This window comes from Tricharina praecox (genome assembly GCF_024521635.1).
Source record: "Tricharina praecox strain CBS 144465 chromosome Unknown BZA05scaffold_51, whole genome shotgun sequence".
NCBI classification, from domain to species: Eukaryota; Fungi; Ascomycota; class Pezizomycetes; order Pezizales; family Pyronemataceae; genus Tricharina; species Tricharina praecox.
Genome location: NW_026250453.1, coordinates 69,369 through 83,823, shown reverse-complemented (window position 1 = coordinate 83,823; position 14,455 = coordinate 69,369). Strand labels below are relative to the sequence as shown.

The following is a 14,455-nucleotide window of genomic DNA, read 5'->3' as shown; positions in this document are numbered from 1 at the left end:
TCGATCAAGTCCGGTCTGCTGGTGGCGGCAAGGACGTAGACGCCGTCCAATCCCTCGGCTCCGTCCATCTGCGTCAACATCTGGTTGACCACACGGTCGGTAACACCCGTAGAGTCGTGTCCACGCTTCGGAGCGATCGAGTCGAATTCGTCAAAGAACAGCACGCACGGCTTTGCACCCGAGGCGCGCTCGAAAAGGTCACGCACGGACTTTTCGGAGGCTCCGATGTACTTGTTGAGGATCTCGGGACCCTTGACTGAGATGAAGTTCAGGCCGCATTCGCCGGCGACGGCGGACGCAAGGAGAGTCTTTCCACAACCCGGGTAGCCGTAGAGTAGGAGACCGGAACGGAGGCGGAGGGGACAGGAGGCGAAGATCGGCGCGTATTTGGTTGGCCATTCGAGAGTTTCAAGGAGGATCTTTCGTGTTTCCTTCAGACCTCCAATGTCTTTCCAGCCAGCTCCGGAGGTCTGTAGTTTGACACCGCGGAGACCAGCAGGGACAAAGCCGGCTAGTGCGGAATCAAAGTCCTCGGGTCCCAGCACCAGCGAATTAACGACCGTGGAGTCGGAGCTATCGACCAGTCGAACTACAGCTTCGTGGCGAGCACGATCCACAAGGAGCGCGAGATCACCTGGCATGTATCCCTCGGTTTTGGCTGAAATCAACCGGAAGTCCAGACTCGGATGCACGCCGCCACGGGTAGCTACGATTCCCTCCAGTACCGTCCGTCTACCCTCCTTGGTCATGGCCTTCAGGGCGATGGTTTCCCGGAAAACATGGGTGCTAACCAGATGACTGTGGAGACTCTCCTTTGCCTGGCAACTACCGAGGACAACCACCAATTTGCCAGCTGTAAATTTCTTGATAGTGGAAACAACAACTTCTGCGAGCTGTCGAACCCGCGAGTTGTCCTGATTTTCGGATTCAGTGGCGCATAACCGGTCCAGATCATCCAGGAGTAGAATACTGCGAGATGATTTGCCTGCCATCCAAGTTGCCTCCGACAACCACCGGATGAGATTCTCTTTAACCACAGCTACTCGCTCATCCGCGAGTTTAGAGAGCGTCCCAGGGTCAACTACCCGGTAAAAGTGCGGTGCGCCGGACAACCTCTTCGCAATCAACCGCACGACGGAGGTTTTACCAGAACCGTGAGCACCAGCCAAAAGCACCGACGACGCAGAAAGAAGGTTCTCGGTAACCGATTGGAGAACAGCATCTACCCCAACCACTTCGTCCTCTTCATCCGGCACAAACATTGTCTCCGGAACCGCTGGCGCCGGTGGTTTGGGGATATGTGAGGCAATCTCGATAGTAGGTCTCTTGTCACCGGCCATGAACCATTTCAACAACGGTGCTTGAGAAGCATCGGCTCCCTCGATCGTTGTGACCTCGAGTTTGATTATTCCACCGGAGGCAATCGGCGAGTCCTCGATCGCCGGAAGCACCATACCATCGGTAAGCGGGCCCTCTAGAATACCCTCGCCGGGAGAAACAGAAGCCAAGTCCTCCTCAATCATCGCATTTGTGCCGTTCCGCAGCCGTTTGGGTCCCAATACGTCCTGGATTCGAGAGATGGCCATTTCCTCCAATCGTTTGGTTCCTCCGCCCCATCTCACGCCGTCCTCCTTGCCCCCCTTCGTAAACGGATGTATCTTGACCTTGGCGAGTATCTTGTGAGGAACCGGCTGCAGCGCGGCCTCAAGGCGCACCATGGGACCGACTTCTCCTTCGAAGAGATGGAGGGAAGCTGCCAAAAGACGGGAGAGTGCTACATGTTTCGCATCCGGCGCAAAATCCCACGGTCGGACGTTGGCTACTATCTTTGTCGCCGCGGCAATCTCGGAATCTTTCTTGTCCTTGTCCTTGTCGCCCTGTTGTTCCTGTTGCTGCTGCGAAGGGTCCTTCGGAGGTAGCAGCGACGGCGGCCGAACAATCGACACCACAACCTTCGACGTGTTCCGCAGCTGCTTTGATGCGATCGCACTGGGGTCCAGATACACCGTGAAACCACGGCCCCCACCATTCATTTCGTCATTCTCCTCCTCATGATCGGGCTCCTCGTCCGCAACTGGGACATGCCGCACAGTCGGCAGCACCACGCCCCTCAAGAATAGCGCCGTCTTTCCCGTAGACACGGAGGCACCTTCAGGTCTTCTCCTCGTAGAGGTCCGAGCTGTACTCGTAGTCGATTTTGCGCCCCTACTAGGCCGCCGCTGTCTGGTCTTCGGCGCAACAATGATTTCTGCGTCGGGAGAGATCTTGGCGAAGCCGTTAGGGCCAGACAGCGCGGACTCGGGCTCCACCTTCGTCAGCCGTATAGACGCGGTCGACGTGGGCGAGAGGTACACCGAGAGCGGGTGGGCGGTGGTCACACAACGGATCTGGGATAGCAAGTTGAGCTCGAGGAATGACGCGTGCAATTCGATGATCTCCCAATCGCTCGCCGTGAGAGGTTCAATGTGGAGGGTGTGCGCTGCCGGCGGATCAACGTGTATCTGGATGGATACCTAGTTTTCACAAGCTTAGAACTATAACATTGAGCCATGGCGTGAAGATCAGTTGCTACCTTAGACCCCTCTGTCACTCCTATGTTCTTTGCCAATGCCGGATCCATCTCTATTACTGCGTCCTCGCCGGCGCGCATGGGCGTGCCAGCCGTCGGCTTCCGCTTTGCTCTGCATTCCGTCCATCCCGCGTACGCTGTGCGCTGCGAGGACGAAGCGCTTGCCCATGGTCGAGCCGCGGAAGGTATCTCGACGACTACATTCTGGGCGGGGGGTGTTCTGGGAGACGAGCACTGAGACGAGTGAGGCTGGGGAGGGTCAGCAGGCAGTTCTTAAGCGGAGTCAGGAACACTGTTGCCCGGTGTTGACGGAGGGCGGTTGGCGGAGGCGGCGTGAGGCATCGTTGGTGTGATGGTTGGTGATGGTTATGGGATGGGTGAGGGGCGCGTATGTAGAAGTCGGCACGGTGGATGTGATGTTGCTGCTTGTGATAGGTACATACACGTGCACTAGAAGGTACAAGTAGGTAGAGTAGGGTAGGCCGAGTTCTCTGGTGCGACAACTGAGACCACGGGCCGGCAATTCGGCGATCAGCCACGGTGGTAGTGGTGGCGGAGGTGTGGCGGAGGGTGGTGGTGGTGCCCTCACTTGTAGTTGGATCTAACCACTACTAGAGCAGCTGCCGTGACCGAGTAATGGAAGCATGCCATGTGGGTGTGCTTGAGTTCGTGAAGAACTGTTTGCGGCACCGAATCATAAAGCATAGGAGGATGCGGAGGAAGGTGCAAACAACCCTAGACTCGAAAACGTATGGCGGCATGATCGAGGAGTGGCAGCGAAGTAAGTGGGTGATATGATTGGCTGCTGGCTGGCGGAAGAGGCAGTCTGGAATGGCAGCCAAAGCCTTGAGCCAGGAACGAAACTGCCCTCCAAGCCCCCCAAGCCCAAACGCGCGACGCGTTTTGACGATCTACTGTACTTTACCTTACTCTACTCCACTGTACTTTACCCTCGCCCGTCCCCAAGACAACAAACCACCAACTCCCCCAAACAATACCAACCGATAATCACCACTTCCAAGACCACTCGCTACATTCCCTACTCATCGTGACCTATGGCTCTTCCAGTCATTGACATCGGGATCGATTATGATCAGCAACAAGGTGCGTTGTTTCACATGCCACTATACCCTTCCCAAAGAGACTGGCGTGGCAATTGGAGGGACGTCAGTCCAGGGGACATGCGGAACCACGATAGCTGACAAGTAAATGTTGTTGTAGCGGCATTCCAGGACTTCCTAAAAAGTTTCAAATCCACACGGTCCACCGAAGAAGCCGCTCGCGATGCGCTTATCCAATCTGCAGGTGGTCGATGATGAGGAAGAAATTCAGGACACGCCGCGGCGTCGTGGCGGGAGGAAGGCACAGAGAGCTCCTCGACAACGGCAACCAGAGCCAGAACTCAAGCCCAAGTACATGGAGCTTCTCCAGGAAATCGCGAACCGTGAGCGGCCATCCGTTGTCATCGATTTGGAGGATCTGAAGGAGGTGCGTTGATCACCCGGACTAAAGATGAGGGTTGGGTCTGACGATGCTCCAGTACGAGGCAAATAGTCCAGAGTCCCTTCGCTTGGTCAAGGTCGATACAAGAGAACACTGCACACTACATCGACATCTTCTCGAGAGCGATCGATGCTGTGATGCCGCCAACATCAGTGGATTCCACGTACGACCCCCGATGATGTGTCTTTGTCGCGCTGCACTCCCAGGCTGACGTCCTCAAGATATAACGACGATGTTCTCGATATTATCCTCGCCCAGCGCCGCGCTCGCAATGCTGCCGCTGAGACTCGGCAGGAGGATGGCTCGGCGGCTTTCGATGGCCAGCCTCAGTACTTCCCCGCCGAGTTGACCCGCCGATACCAGGTCTTCTTCAAACCCCTACACCCAAGCGGCTCCGGAAACAAAGCACTGGCGGTGCGCCAGGTCCGTGGTGAACATTTGGGACATCTCATAACTGTCCGGGGTATTGCGACTCGAGTTTCGGACGTCAAACCGGCCGTCATTGTCAATGCATACACATGTGATCGATGCGGAAGCGAAATCTTCCAGGAGATCAAGACAAAGTCTTTTACACCAATGATTGATTGTCCGTCGAAAGAGTGCCAGGACAACCAAGCCAGGGGACAGCTCTTTCCATCCACTCGTGCTTCGAAATTCCTGGCCTTCCAGGAAATCAAGATTCAGGAGTTGGCGGAACAAGTGCCCGTCGGTCACATACCCCGCAGTCTTACAATTCAGGCTCACGGTGAGCTGTGCCGTACCGTCAATCCGGGTGACATTGTCGATATGGCCGGAATCTTCTTGCCGACACCTTACACCGGGTTTAAGGCCATCAAGGCGGGGTTGCTGACGGATACCTACCTTGAGCTGCAACACGCTGAGCAGCACAAGAAGCAGTATGATGAAGTCGGTCTTGATGCGAAGACCAGGCAACGTTTCGAGGAGCTCCGCAGCCACGGCAACTTGTACGACACACTTTCACGTTCGATCGCACCAGAAATCTTTGGCCACGAAGATGTCAAGAAATGTCTTCTGCTTCTTCTCATCGGTGGTGTGACCAAGGAAATGGGCGATGGAATGAAGATTCGTGGTGATATCAACGTCTGTCTCATGGGAGATCCCGGTGTGGCCAAGTCGCAATTACTCAAGTACATCACCAAGGTTGCGCCCAGAGGTATTTACACTTCTGGTCGTGGTTCCTCGGGAGTCGGTTTGACTGCTGCGGTCATGCGGGATCCCGTCACAGACGAGATGGTGCTGGAGGGAGGTGCCCTAGTTCTGGCCGACAATGGTATCTGTTGTATCGATGAGTTCGACAAAATGGACGACTCGGATCGTACAGCTATCCACGAAGTCATGGAACAGCAGACCATCTCGATTTCCAAAGCCGGTATCACGACTTCACTGAACGCACGTACATCGATCCTTGCAGCCGCCAATCCCCTCTACGGCCGTTACAACCCCAAGATCTCACCCGTTGAGAACATCAATCTACCCGCTGCCCTTCTCTCTCGTTTCGACATCCTGTTTCTGATCTTGGATACCCCTACTCGCGAGAACGATGAGGAGCTTGCTCGCCACGTTACCTTCGTTCACATGGAGAACCGACACCCCGAGATGGACTTTGAGCCTCTGTCGCCAGCAGAGATGAGGGCATACATTGCGCAGGCTAGGCAGCACCGTCCCACCGTGCCCAAGGAAGTTGCGGACTACGTCACCCAGGCGTATGTTCGTTTACGGCAGCTGGGGAAGCAGGAGGAGGGTGGCAAGAAGTAAGATCCCCCCAATTCCGCCCATCAGAATGCTTTCTAATTGTAGTCCAGGCACTTCTCGCACACTTCGCCCCGTACCCTTCTAGGTATCTTGCGTTTGGCCCAGGCCCTGGCACGATTGCGCCTCTCCGATACCGTCGTGATGGAAGACGTCGACGAGGCGCTCCGTCTGATCGAAGTCTCCAAGGCATCTCTGTACGACACCGACTCGCACACTGGTGCTGACGTGACGATGTCCTCCAAGATCTACCGGATCATCCGCACCGCGGCCGGTAAGGGCAGCGAGGTCCTCATGCGTGTCATCCGCGAGCGTGTTCTGGCAAAGGGATTCACCGAGGACGCGTTGGTCAAGTGTGTAGAGGAGTACGAGGGGCTGGATGTGTGGCAGATTAGTGAGAACGGCACGAAACTTACGTTCATTGGTGCAGACGACGAGGAAGAGGATGAGGACGTTGAGATGGCGGAATAGAAGTGTAGGCGGTGGAGTGATCTAAGATGTGTTTATGCCTTTTCTTGTTCTTTTCTCCCTGTGGACAGATGCTTTCTTGCGGTGGTGTAATATATACCAAATACCAATTGCCTACGTTGTATCGATGGTCATGTAGAGTAGTGAGGGGAAATGGAATTGACTGGCACATGAATGCAATGTCACCATGTTTGATGACCTTCAGGCCACTTCAATCGCACACCATAATAGCGACCGAGAGAAAGGTACGGAGGAGGACAGAAGAACACGCCCGCTACGCACCAAAAATTCGCCTACCAGCATCTCACCTCCATACATGTACCAACACCTCCGCTAGCTTGATCTTCTTACGGTACAGGCCATCACCTAAAGGGCCGCCGCCGCCTGGGAGGTCGGAAAGCCCTGAGCGGCAGACGAACAAGGTTCTCCCACCACGAGCACACTCGGTGCGGATTAAGAATTGCGTACACTGTTCCCACCCCCCACCCAACCGGCAGCTGCCCCATCCTCTAAACCGGCAGCTCAAACTTCTTCCCCTTCATAACCTTCGTATAGTATATGTAGAAAAAGTCGGAGTACAGCACCGTCTGCACGATGCCCGCCAGCAGCGCGATGTGGTCCACATGTCCCTCAACCACATACCGCCAGATCCAGTTCGGGATGTACAGCGCTCTGTAGGCGCCCAGGGCGAAGAGATAGTGCGTCGTGATGGTTTCGGCCTCGCCCGTTCGCTGGACCATGAACAGCTGCGGAAGGATGGCAACGCTCTCGAGCCAGATGCTGAAGCTCCACAGGATCTCGGAGAAACTGTATTGGTACGGAAAGGCGAGGGCGAGCAGGCCGGCGCCGAGAAAGAGGAACTCGACGCGGAAGGTGTCGATGGCCGGGTCGTGCGTGGGCTTGAACGTGGTCGTCATCAGGTAGATTGTGTAGGCGGAAGACGCGACGAAGAATATCTTCATCAGGTCGTTGTAGTAGGACCGGTTGAAGGTCGTGAAGATGTCTGACTTGGTCAGTACCTATCCTCACCCCGCACCCACGAACACACCGGAGACAGTGAGGGGAGGAGGCGAACCGAGGTAGCGTGTAACATAGACGACGAGGTAAAGACATTGCGATTTGAGCGAGATTCCTGCGCACGTCTAGAGTATCGTCGTCACATCAGTTACCTATCCCTCACCCACCTCATCCAACCTCCCCCCTCTCAGCCCGCACTCACCCGCGATGTTTTCATCTTATACAGCAAGATGAAGATACTCGCTAGGTGGAAGAGATCTGCGGAGATCCGGAAGATATTCATGGTGTGGTCTGGCGCGGCGGGGTGGAGCGGAGTTGTGCTTGTGAGGCGGTGTGTGCGGCGACGGAGGCCAGAGAGTTGATTCAGTTGGAGCTCTAAAAAGTTGGTGACACGTTTGGTTCCGCAGGGCTGAGCTACGACGGCAACACAACACACCAGCGTTACTCAGCTGTGGACTAAATGACGAAACAACATGAACTATCCTTGAATGAATACAATGTATACCTAGTATCTACACAATGAACATGAAGACTTTCGAAAAGCTAAAATGTATACCTAGTATCATAAGTTGTCGCAGAAAAAGCAAAGCAGATCGCGACGCTTATAGATCTTCGTATCCGACAAGGATGCATATTCTTGCCTACGCGTCGCACAGAGCTCCGTAAAGATTGTCCTGAGCTGTGCCCTTAACCTTGCCCTGTGAGCACCCTTTCCGTCTCATGATAAATATCGCTTCTCCCACCGCCGCCGCCTCCTGAGCACTTTCGCCTCTCACACACCTGCTTCCCGTCGCCGCGATGGCGCCCCAATACACTTACAAGTACCAACAACTCGGCACGCACCTCAAGACCAACCGCAAGCTGCAGGGCATTGTCGGCGCCGGCTTCATATTCCTCCTATTCGCGGGCATCTGGGCATGGACGCCGCGGCATTACCATACCTCGGAGGAGAAACCCGATTCGCCATCCATACCAGCACCCGTGTTTGCGACAGGGAAGGGGTGGAAGGGCGGCCGCCCAGCGTATACCTTCGCCGACGGAACGACGTATGAGAAGCCCCCGGAGATCAAGGTTCATGCGTTGGTGTTCTATGGGAGGTGGGATAGAGTGCAAGTGCTGGATTGTTATCTACGAGTGAGTCTATCTGGGAAAAGAGGTGCTAGGGAGGGGGCTGATAAGAGGGTTAGAAAAATCTTGTCAAGAATGGCGGGTTTTTGGATAAGGTCGTGTTTGTGTCCAATACGGCGGATGAGCACGATCTCGCGGCGCTCGAGAAGATTTTGAAAAACGAACCGGAGGGATACGTTCGTGGTCGTAAGATGAAGCCGACCAAGGATAAGCTAGACTTTCATAATGCTTGGTGGGTGCAGCTTTGGACGGGGTGGAATGGGAGGCTGACGAGAGTAGGGAGGGTGTGGAATCGGATGTGCTTTATATCAAGATCGACGATGATATTGTATGCTCCCCATGTTCCCTCGAGAGGAAGTAGCTAATGGGCGGCAGCTTTACATCCACGACGATGCGATCCCGCAGCTGGTGCAATACCGCATCACACATCCGGAGTACCTGATGATCTCCGCCAACGTAATCAATAACCCGGAGCTATCTTGGGTGCACACACGTATGGGCGCCGTGCACCCCTTCCTTCCAGAGATGACGCCGCCCAAAGGCTTCAACCCCGTTGCTCACCTCGCAGACTGGAAAATATCCAAACTCCCGCGCATCAAGTCTTCCATCGCCTCGGAAGACGCCTACATAACCCCCGCTCACCCGCACCGTTGGCTGCCCGCTGATGTCAGTATGGACTTCACCCCCGTCTCCGGGACAGAGTACAATGCCTTCGGCCCCGGATGGAACGACTGGCGAGTGGCGGCACAGCAGCACTACTCATTTTTCCAGAACGCCGAGAAAGGCGCGACAGGGCTGGCAGCGTATCAATTTGACACCTGGGATATGAACTATGAGCGCCTAAGCATCAACATGGTGACTATCTGGGGGAAGGACGTGATCAAGGCTTTCCCGATACCTAGGGACGATGAGGCCCATCTTACACAGGTTGTTTCTAGACTTACTAAGAGACGTTAGTTCCCTCCCTCCCCGTTTCTCCATAACACGGCATACTGATTTGTGACAGATGTGGTGGTTAATGGGCAGGCACTTGCGGCGCATTATGCGTATGGTGTGCAGAAGGACGGTCTGGCGAAGACGGATGTGCTCCAGAGGTATAGGGCATATGCACAAGAGTATTGTGGGAAGCTACTTGTTTGAGCTCGTTTTAGATTTTTGTACGCTTTCAGTGATACCAATGGATTTGTTTCATGTATGATATATAGAATTCTTCGAGATACGGTCAAGTTGATTACGGGATGGGAGGATGGGGATAGAGAGAGGGAGATCAATTTATTATTGCATACGGCATGTAGAAGCAACCGATGAGTGAGTTTATGTGACGAAATAGCTTCCGCGTCCATTTAGTCTGTCATAAACCGCCAGCCAGCCAGACTACCATAGGTGAATGGAGCCTTAAAGGTGGTAAATACCGGTATTGGTGATATCATGCGTCACTCGGCCTTGGCACGTACTAATTACCGATTGACTGGCGGGTCTGCGGGTTCTTCCGCAGCACTCCCGCGACAACCCAAACCACCAAGCACCCCACCGCCACCACCAAGCACAACAGCAACCATGGCCCGCCTCGCCGGACTCGTACGCTTTCCGCTCCAGTGCTCTCTTGACTACTTACTTACCTACTAACGCCCAACAACAGGTCGGCGGCACAGTCCTCACCTCCTTCAGCGTTTACCTTGCGACGTCCTCTCTGCGCGAGCGCACAGCGCGCAACTCCCACACGCTCCGGGAATGCCGCTCGCGTCTCGAGGCGCTCCGGAAGCCTGCCACTATTCCCGAGACGCCGCGGCCGTATCTTGCGCGACCTAGCATTGTGGAGACGATCAAGGACCGGTGGAACGCAGAGCTTGAGGGTGTCTGGAAGTGGGCGACGAGTCTGGATCAGGTCAAAATCAGAGAGGATGTGGAGGAGATGGTCGGGAACATCGTTAGGAACTTGCAGAAGTAGGGTGAGTGCTGCCGGTTTTGTTTGGCGAGCAAGGGGTGGGGAAAAGGGCGGACTACGAGAGGAGTGGATTGCGGCGGAGCGCGAAATAGGATCATGTCTCTGCTTTTGAGCTTGGAGTTTGCGCTCCAGTCCTCCACTCCGCCTGTGTTTCCCTAGATTCTCTCTTACGGCTGTACATATCGTTAAGCATCCGCTGATTCGTCTTCAACTCATAGGTACGATAGAAAGTTCGATAGCGACCAAAAGCTCTAGATTTGTTTCCAACTCTATACAAATTCCGTCCGATAAATAATAGCCATTCCCATCCCTCATGATTCCTCCACTATTCCCACCGGTGCTCCCAACTCCATCCCAAGGACCAAAGCGAGCATCAAATCAAAATCAAAATCAAAAAACCCAAACACCCCTCCAGTCCACCATTTACAGAAAGAAAAGAAACAAGAAACAGAAACAGAAAACAGAAAACAAACTCCTCCCGAACCGATTACTTGTATATCCGATCATGGCCCACCAGTCTGGGTGGTAATGTACTGCGCCGCAAAAGGCCAGAGGAACACCACTCCCATGAATGGAACATATCTGCAATCATCCCATCAGCCACCATCCCCCAGTACAGACCAATCATCTAGGGAAGAATCAACTTACGCTCCAGCAGTGCGACCCAACCGTTGACTCAAGAACGCGGGGTTGATGGGGTATGCCGCGGCAGTCTTGGGGTAGATAAAGTAGGGATGCGGCTCCTTGGGACCGACGGCCTTGAGGATCTTTCCGAGGAGGCGGGGAGTGGCGTTCATTTTATTTGAAGGAGGAGGAGAAGGAGGTTTTTGTGTGTGTGTGGTTGTGAGGCGAGTGATGTTTGTGTGATCTGATGATGATGGGATGAAAGCAGATTTGGACAGGCAGGTAGCCGCAGTATATATTCCTATTCGACACCTGTGCTCCCGTCTCTTCTACGGACCATCCTCCAGATCTCGTCTACGTCTACGGTGTCCAACGACCGCAGTCGGAACCTGTCGCCCTGTCATCGTGTGATTCCTCGTTGCCTGGTGGTGGTGGTTCGACGATGCTTACTGTCACCCCATTCTCACGTCCATTCTCCGTATCGGCCAGCTCCGGTGACTTTTACCCAGGAGAGGGAACGACCGTTGTGGTGTGTGGGTGGTGTGGTTGCTGATACCTGCAACCCACGTCCGTCCGTCGCGGCTAATGTGTCTCACCTCTTAGCGAGCCGAAGATCGGACAGTCCCGGCACCGTGGAAGGGTGAGTCGGACGACGTCGAACGATTTGACTGACGCGGGGTATTTTTTTTTGCGCACAGCGGGGGACAAGTACTTTACTGATGACCTCCCAGCGATGACGATTGGCTTGCCTGTCGGAGAGGAAGGTAGGTATCGTGAAGATCCGGGGGATCGGAACTTGGTGTTTTCGACTCGTACGGTATTCTCGAACCACAGTGTTCTTGACAGTTAACACGAGTGCATAACGAGTTTGCGGTTTCTGGACTGGCCGGAAACAGATCATCTTTCCCCACTGGTCCAAGGCAGTCAGATTAAGCCAACTTTCTGTACGCCCAAACGTCACTGATCCTCTCTATTCGACATGCTCGACTGTTACTACAGTAATGTGACTCTACTCGTAACTATCAACCCCACCGTAGTAGTCCATATTCGTCTCCCTCTGAGTACTAACCCACTCCTCTGCGGCGAGGCCATTCCGTTTCGCCGAGACTACCGCGTTCCGGTCTTTACAGATGTCGCAAGCAAAGTCGCATTCCGGCGGTTCGACATCTCCAAAGTACCGTGATATCGCCAGGTGTCTGCATGTAGATGTGTTTTCGCAGTATTTTACCAGCTGTGGGGCGACAGATAGTAGTCAGTGACTAGCGAGAGTAGGATAGAGAGGAAAGGAGGGACCTCTTGATAGCTTTTCAGCTTGCTCTGCGTTTGTATTTGCGCGTCGCCACCGCCGACGCCCTGTTGCTTACTCGCCTCAAGCTGGAGAAGGTATCCCGTACGGTCCCGGGACTCTCGTGAGTAGAAGAGAATGCAACGGGCCGCGTTGCCGTCTCTGCCGCCACGTCCGGCCTCTTGATAGTACCCTTCGAACGACTTGGGGACACCCCAATGGACGACGAATCGGACCTGTTGATTTTAAGTTAAATGCATTTTGTGGGATTAGATGGAGAGGGTGGTATACGTTGGGCTTATCGATTCCCATGCCGAATGCCGTCGTAGCCACGATTATGTCATAGCCTAGCTTGTCGAGGAGCCAGTTCTGCGTCGTGTCGTTTTTCTCGTCGTCTATTAACGATCAGTCATCACCTCGAGGGAAGGTTCCCTTGAGGTAACTCACTGCTCAGTCCTGCATGATATGGTCTGCAAAATATCTGTCAGCTTCACATAAATGTCTTTTGGAACAGGGTGCAACGCAGACCTAGCACCAATCTTATGCCCGCGCAGCTCTTTGGCGACATCTTCACACGTTTGTCTCTATGGGCAGCCAATCGTCAATAAGCAGAGTAACTCCATACAAACCACAAGCAACGCATACCTTCGAGCAATATATCAACCCCGAAACCGCCGAATGCCTCTCCTCGGCCCCACCGTCCCGAGCCTTCCGTCGTTTGTATACACCTGTCAACCACTTCACCAGCTCGTCGAGTGGGTTGATACTGTCGTTTATGTAACGGATCTCGTAGTGGAGATTTGACCCTGAAAACCCTGATATCAGCACGTCGCAAGTCATCGGGACCACAGCAACAGGAGGTACTTGATGTTGGAGTGAGATATATCTTCAACTGCGGCGGTGGCGGTAGTCTCAGGATCTTGATGATATCCTCTCGAACCCTGGCAGTAGCAGTAGCAGTTACTGCCTTTCGCCATTTCATCAGCCATCAACCGCCTCTTATCCAGACCAACCGCACTTTTTTGAAGAAAACTCACTATTACCGGAACAGAAGGAAACTCGCACTTGAACCAGTACAGCTGTTTAAACGCCGCACGGAAATCATGTCCCCACTCTACCACTCATCAGCATCTCCCATATCCTCATCTGCCTCCAGTGAAACGAAGCCACGAACCAGAGATGCAATGTGCCTCATCAACTACAATCCTATTCAGCTCTCCGTCTTTGTGCAGCACCCCTAGTTTTGCGCGAAATCCGGGGGTAGTGCATAGCTCCGGTGTCACTATGCCAAGTCAGATCCAGAGTACTAACCAGTACATATGGAACGGTATTTATATGTACCATAAAGCAGTCGCAGCGTGGGACGTCCGCTTTCCAGGTCTCTAAAGATCTCGTTGCGTTCCTGCATGTCCATGGAACTATCCAACTTTGCCGCTTTGATTCCCGCTGCAAGGAGAGCTTCTACTTGGTTTGCCTAAATTCCTCAGCGTCCTTCGGATTGTGCAGAGAGGTCGCGGGCTGTTTACCATGATAGACAGCAATGGGGAAACAACTATCGTCGTACCATGGTCCACGACCACGGCGGGGAGCTGAAAGGTCAGGCTCTTCCCAAGACCTTCCCATCGCACACATCAACTGCCCATCCAGCCAGCTTCATCAACAAAAAGGCGGGTATTTCCTACCGGTTGATGCCTGCAAATAAACATCATGACCCTCCAGCGCCGCCTAATTACATCATCAGCGTCACGTGTTATTAAAGTTTTTTGCCGCATTGTGAAAACCCTACTTCTATCACCTCCCGCTGGACAGATCGGAAAGACCTCTTTCCGAATACGCGTTTGAGAGTGGTGTCGATGTCGACTACCGGTTGGCCTCGTTTTGCTGGCATTGGCGCGGGTGTTGTCGTGAGTGATGTGTCGAGGACACTTGTGGCCATGGTATGGTCCGCGGGCTGCCAAGACCCGGCTCACATGTCGGTCCGAGACATCAGACAGGGTGATTGCAAGAGAGAAAGTTATGGGAACCTAAGGCCCGCCTAGGGAAACTCTCTAATCTCGTTTTATAGAGTTCACTTCCGCAAATACAGGTATGTACCTAGTTCTATAGTCGAGGAGCCCGATTATAATCAATTTGACGGTCACTGTTT

At 53.9% G+C, this 14,455-nt stretch overlaps 7 protein-coding genes across 7 annotated transcripts; 3 read left to right on the top strand and 4 right to left on the bottom strand.

Moving 5' to 3' along the window:
* Nucleotides 1–35: 35 nt before the first annotated feature.
* On the bottom strand, nt 36–3,358 carry BZA05DRAFT_413273 (P-loop containing nucleoside triphosphate hydrolase protein; the record flags this gene model as incomplete). The annotated part of the gene is made up of 3 exons (XM_051485179.1): nt 2,880–3,358; nt 2,573–2,729; nt 36–2,513 (listed from the first exon to the last, which is right to left on the bottom strand). Coding segments are annotated over exons 1-3 (2,667 nt in total), but the record flags the coding sequence as incomplete, so codon positions are not given.
* Nucleotides 3,359–3,427: 69 nt separating this feature from the next.
* Nucleotides 3,428–6,478, top strand: BZA05DRAFT_413271 (DNA replication licensing factor MCM7). Its single transcript, XM_051485178.1, has 6 exons — nt 3,428–3,673; nt 3,816–4,057; nt 4,110–4,122; nt 4,160–4,235; nt 4,294–5,844; nt 5,896–6,478. Exons 1-6 carry the CDS (start codon nt 3,625–3,627, stop codon nt 6,311–6,313), a joined length of 2,349 nt encoding a protein of 782 aa, XP_051334726.1. The 5' UTR covers nt 3,428–3,624; the 3' UTR covers nt 6,314–6,478.
* Nucleotides 6,479–6,793: 315 nt separating this feature from the next.
* Nucleotides 6,794–7,751, bottom strand: BZA05DRAFT_413269 (ER lumen protein retaining receptor-domain-containing protein). Its single transcript, XM_051485177.1, has 3 exons — nt 7,530–7,751; nt 7,386–7,452; nt 6,794–7,313 (listed from the first exon to the last, which is right to left on the bottom strand). Exons 1-3 carry the CDS (start codon nt 7,608–7,610, stop codon nt 6,820–6,822), a joined length of 642 nt encoding a protein of 213 aa, XP_051334725.1. The 5' UTR covers nt 7,611–7,751; the 3' UTR covers nt 6,794–6,819.
* Nucleotides 7,752–7,990: 239 nt separating this feature from the next.
* On the top strand, nt 7,991–9,744 carry BZA05DRAFT_413268 (uncharacterized protein). The gene is made up of 5 exons (XM_051485176.1): nt 7,991–8,461; nt 8,515–8,687; nt 8,735–8,783; nt 8,831–9,407; nt 9,462–9,744. Exons 1-5 carry the CDS (start codon nt 8,126–8,128, stop codon nt 9,593–9,595), a joined length of 1,269 nt encoding a protein of 422 aa, XP_051334724.1. The 5' UTR covers nt 7,991–8,125; the 3' UTR covers nt 9,596–9,744.
* Nucleotides 9,745–9,956: 212 nt separating this feature from the next.
* BZA05DRAFT_477822 (uncharacterized protein) lies at nt 9,957–10,622 on the top strand. Its single transcript, XM_051488327.1, has 2 exons — nt 9,957–10,033; nt 10,095–10,622. The coding sequence occupies exons 1-2, from the start codon at nt 10,013–10,015 to the stop codon at nt 10,401–10,403; spliced, it is 330 nt and encodes a 109-aa protein (XP_051334723.1). The 5' UTR covers nt 9,957–10,012; the 3' UTR covers nt 10,404–10,622.
* A 281-nt stretch (nt 10,623–10,903) lies between these two features.
* BZA05DRAFT_449574 (uncharacterized protein) lies at nt 10,904–11,197 on the bottom strand (the record flags this gene model as incomplete). The annotated part of the gene is made up of 2 exons (XM_051487381.1): nt 10,904–10,982; nt 11,049–11,197. 2 exons carry the CDS (start codon nt 11,195–11,197, stop codon nt 10,904–10,906), a joined length of 228 nt encoding a protein of 75 aa, XP_051334722.1.
* A 756-nt stretch (nt 11,198–11,953) lies between these two features.
* On the bottom strand, nt 11,954–14,258 carry BZA05DRAFT_228459 (P-loop containing nucleoside triphosphate hydrolase protein). Its single transcript, XM_051479788.1, has 13 exons — nt 14,096–14,258; nt 13,992–14,034; nt 13,836–13,924; nt 13,651–13,783; nt 13,484–13,591; nt 13,347–13,423; nt 13,174–13,276; nt 12,955–13,115; nt 12,838–12,893; nt 12,757–12,779; nt 12,601–12,704; nt 12,318–12,545; nt 11,954–12,255 (listed from the first exon to the last, which is right to left on the bottom strand). The coding sequence occupies exons 1-13, from the start codon at nt 14,243–14,245 to the stop codon at nt 12,034–12,036; spliced, it is 1,497 nt and encodes a 498-aa protein (XP_051334721.1). The 5' UTR covers nt 14,246–14,258; the 3' UTR covers nt 11,954–12,033.
* Nucleotides 14,259–14,455: the final 197 nt, after the last annotated feature.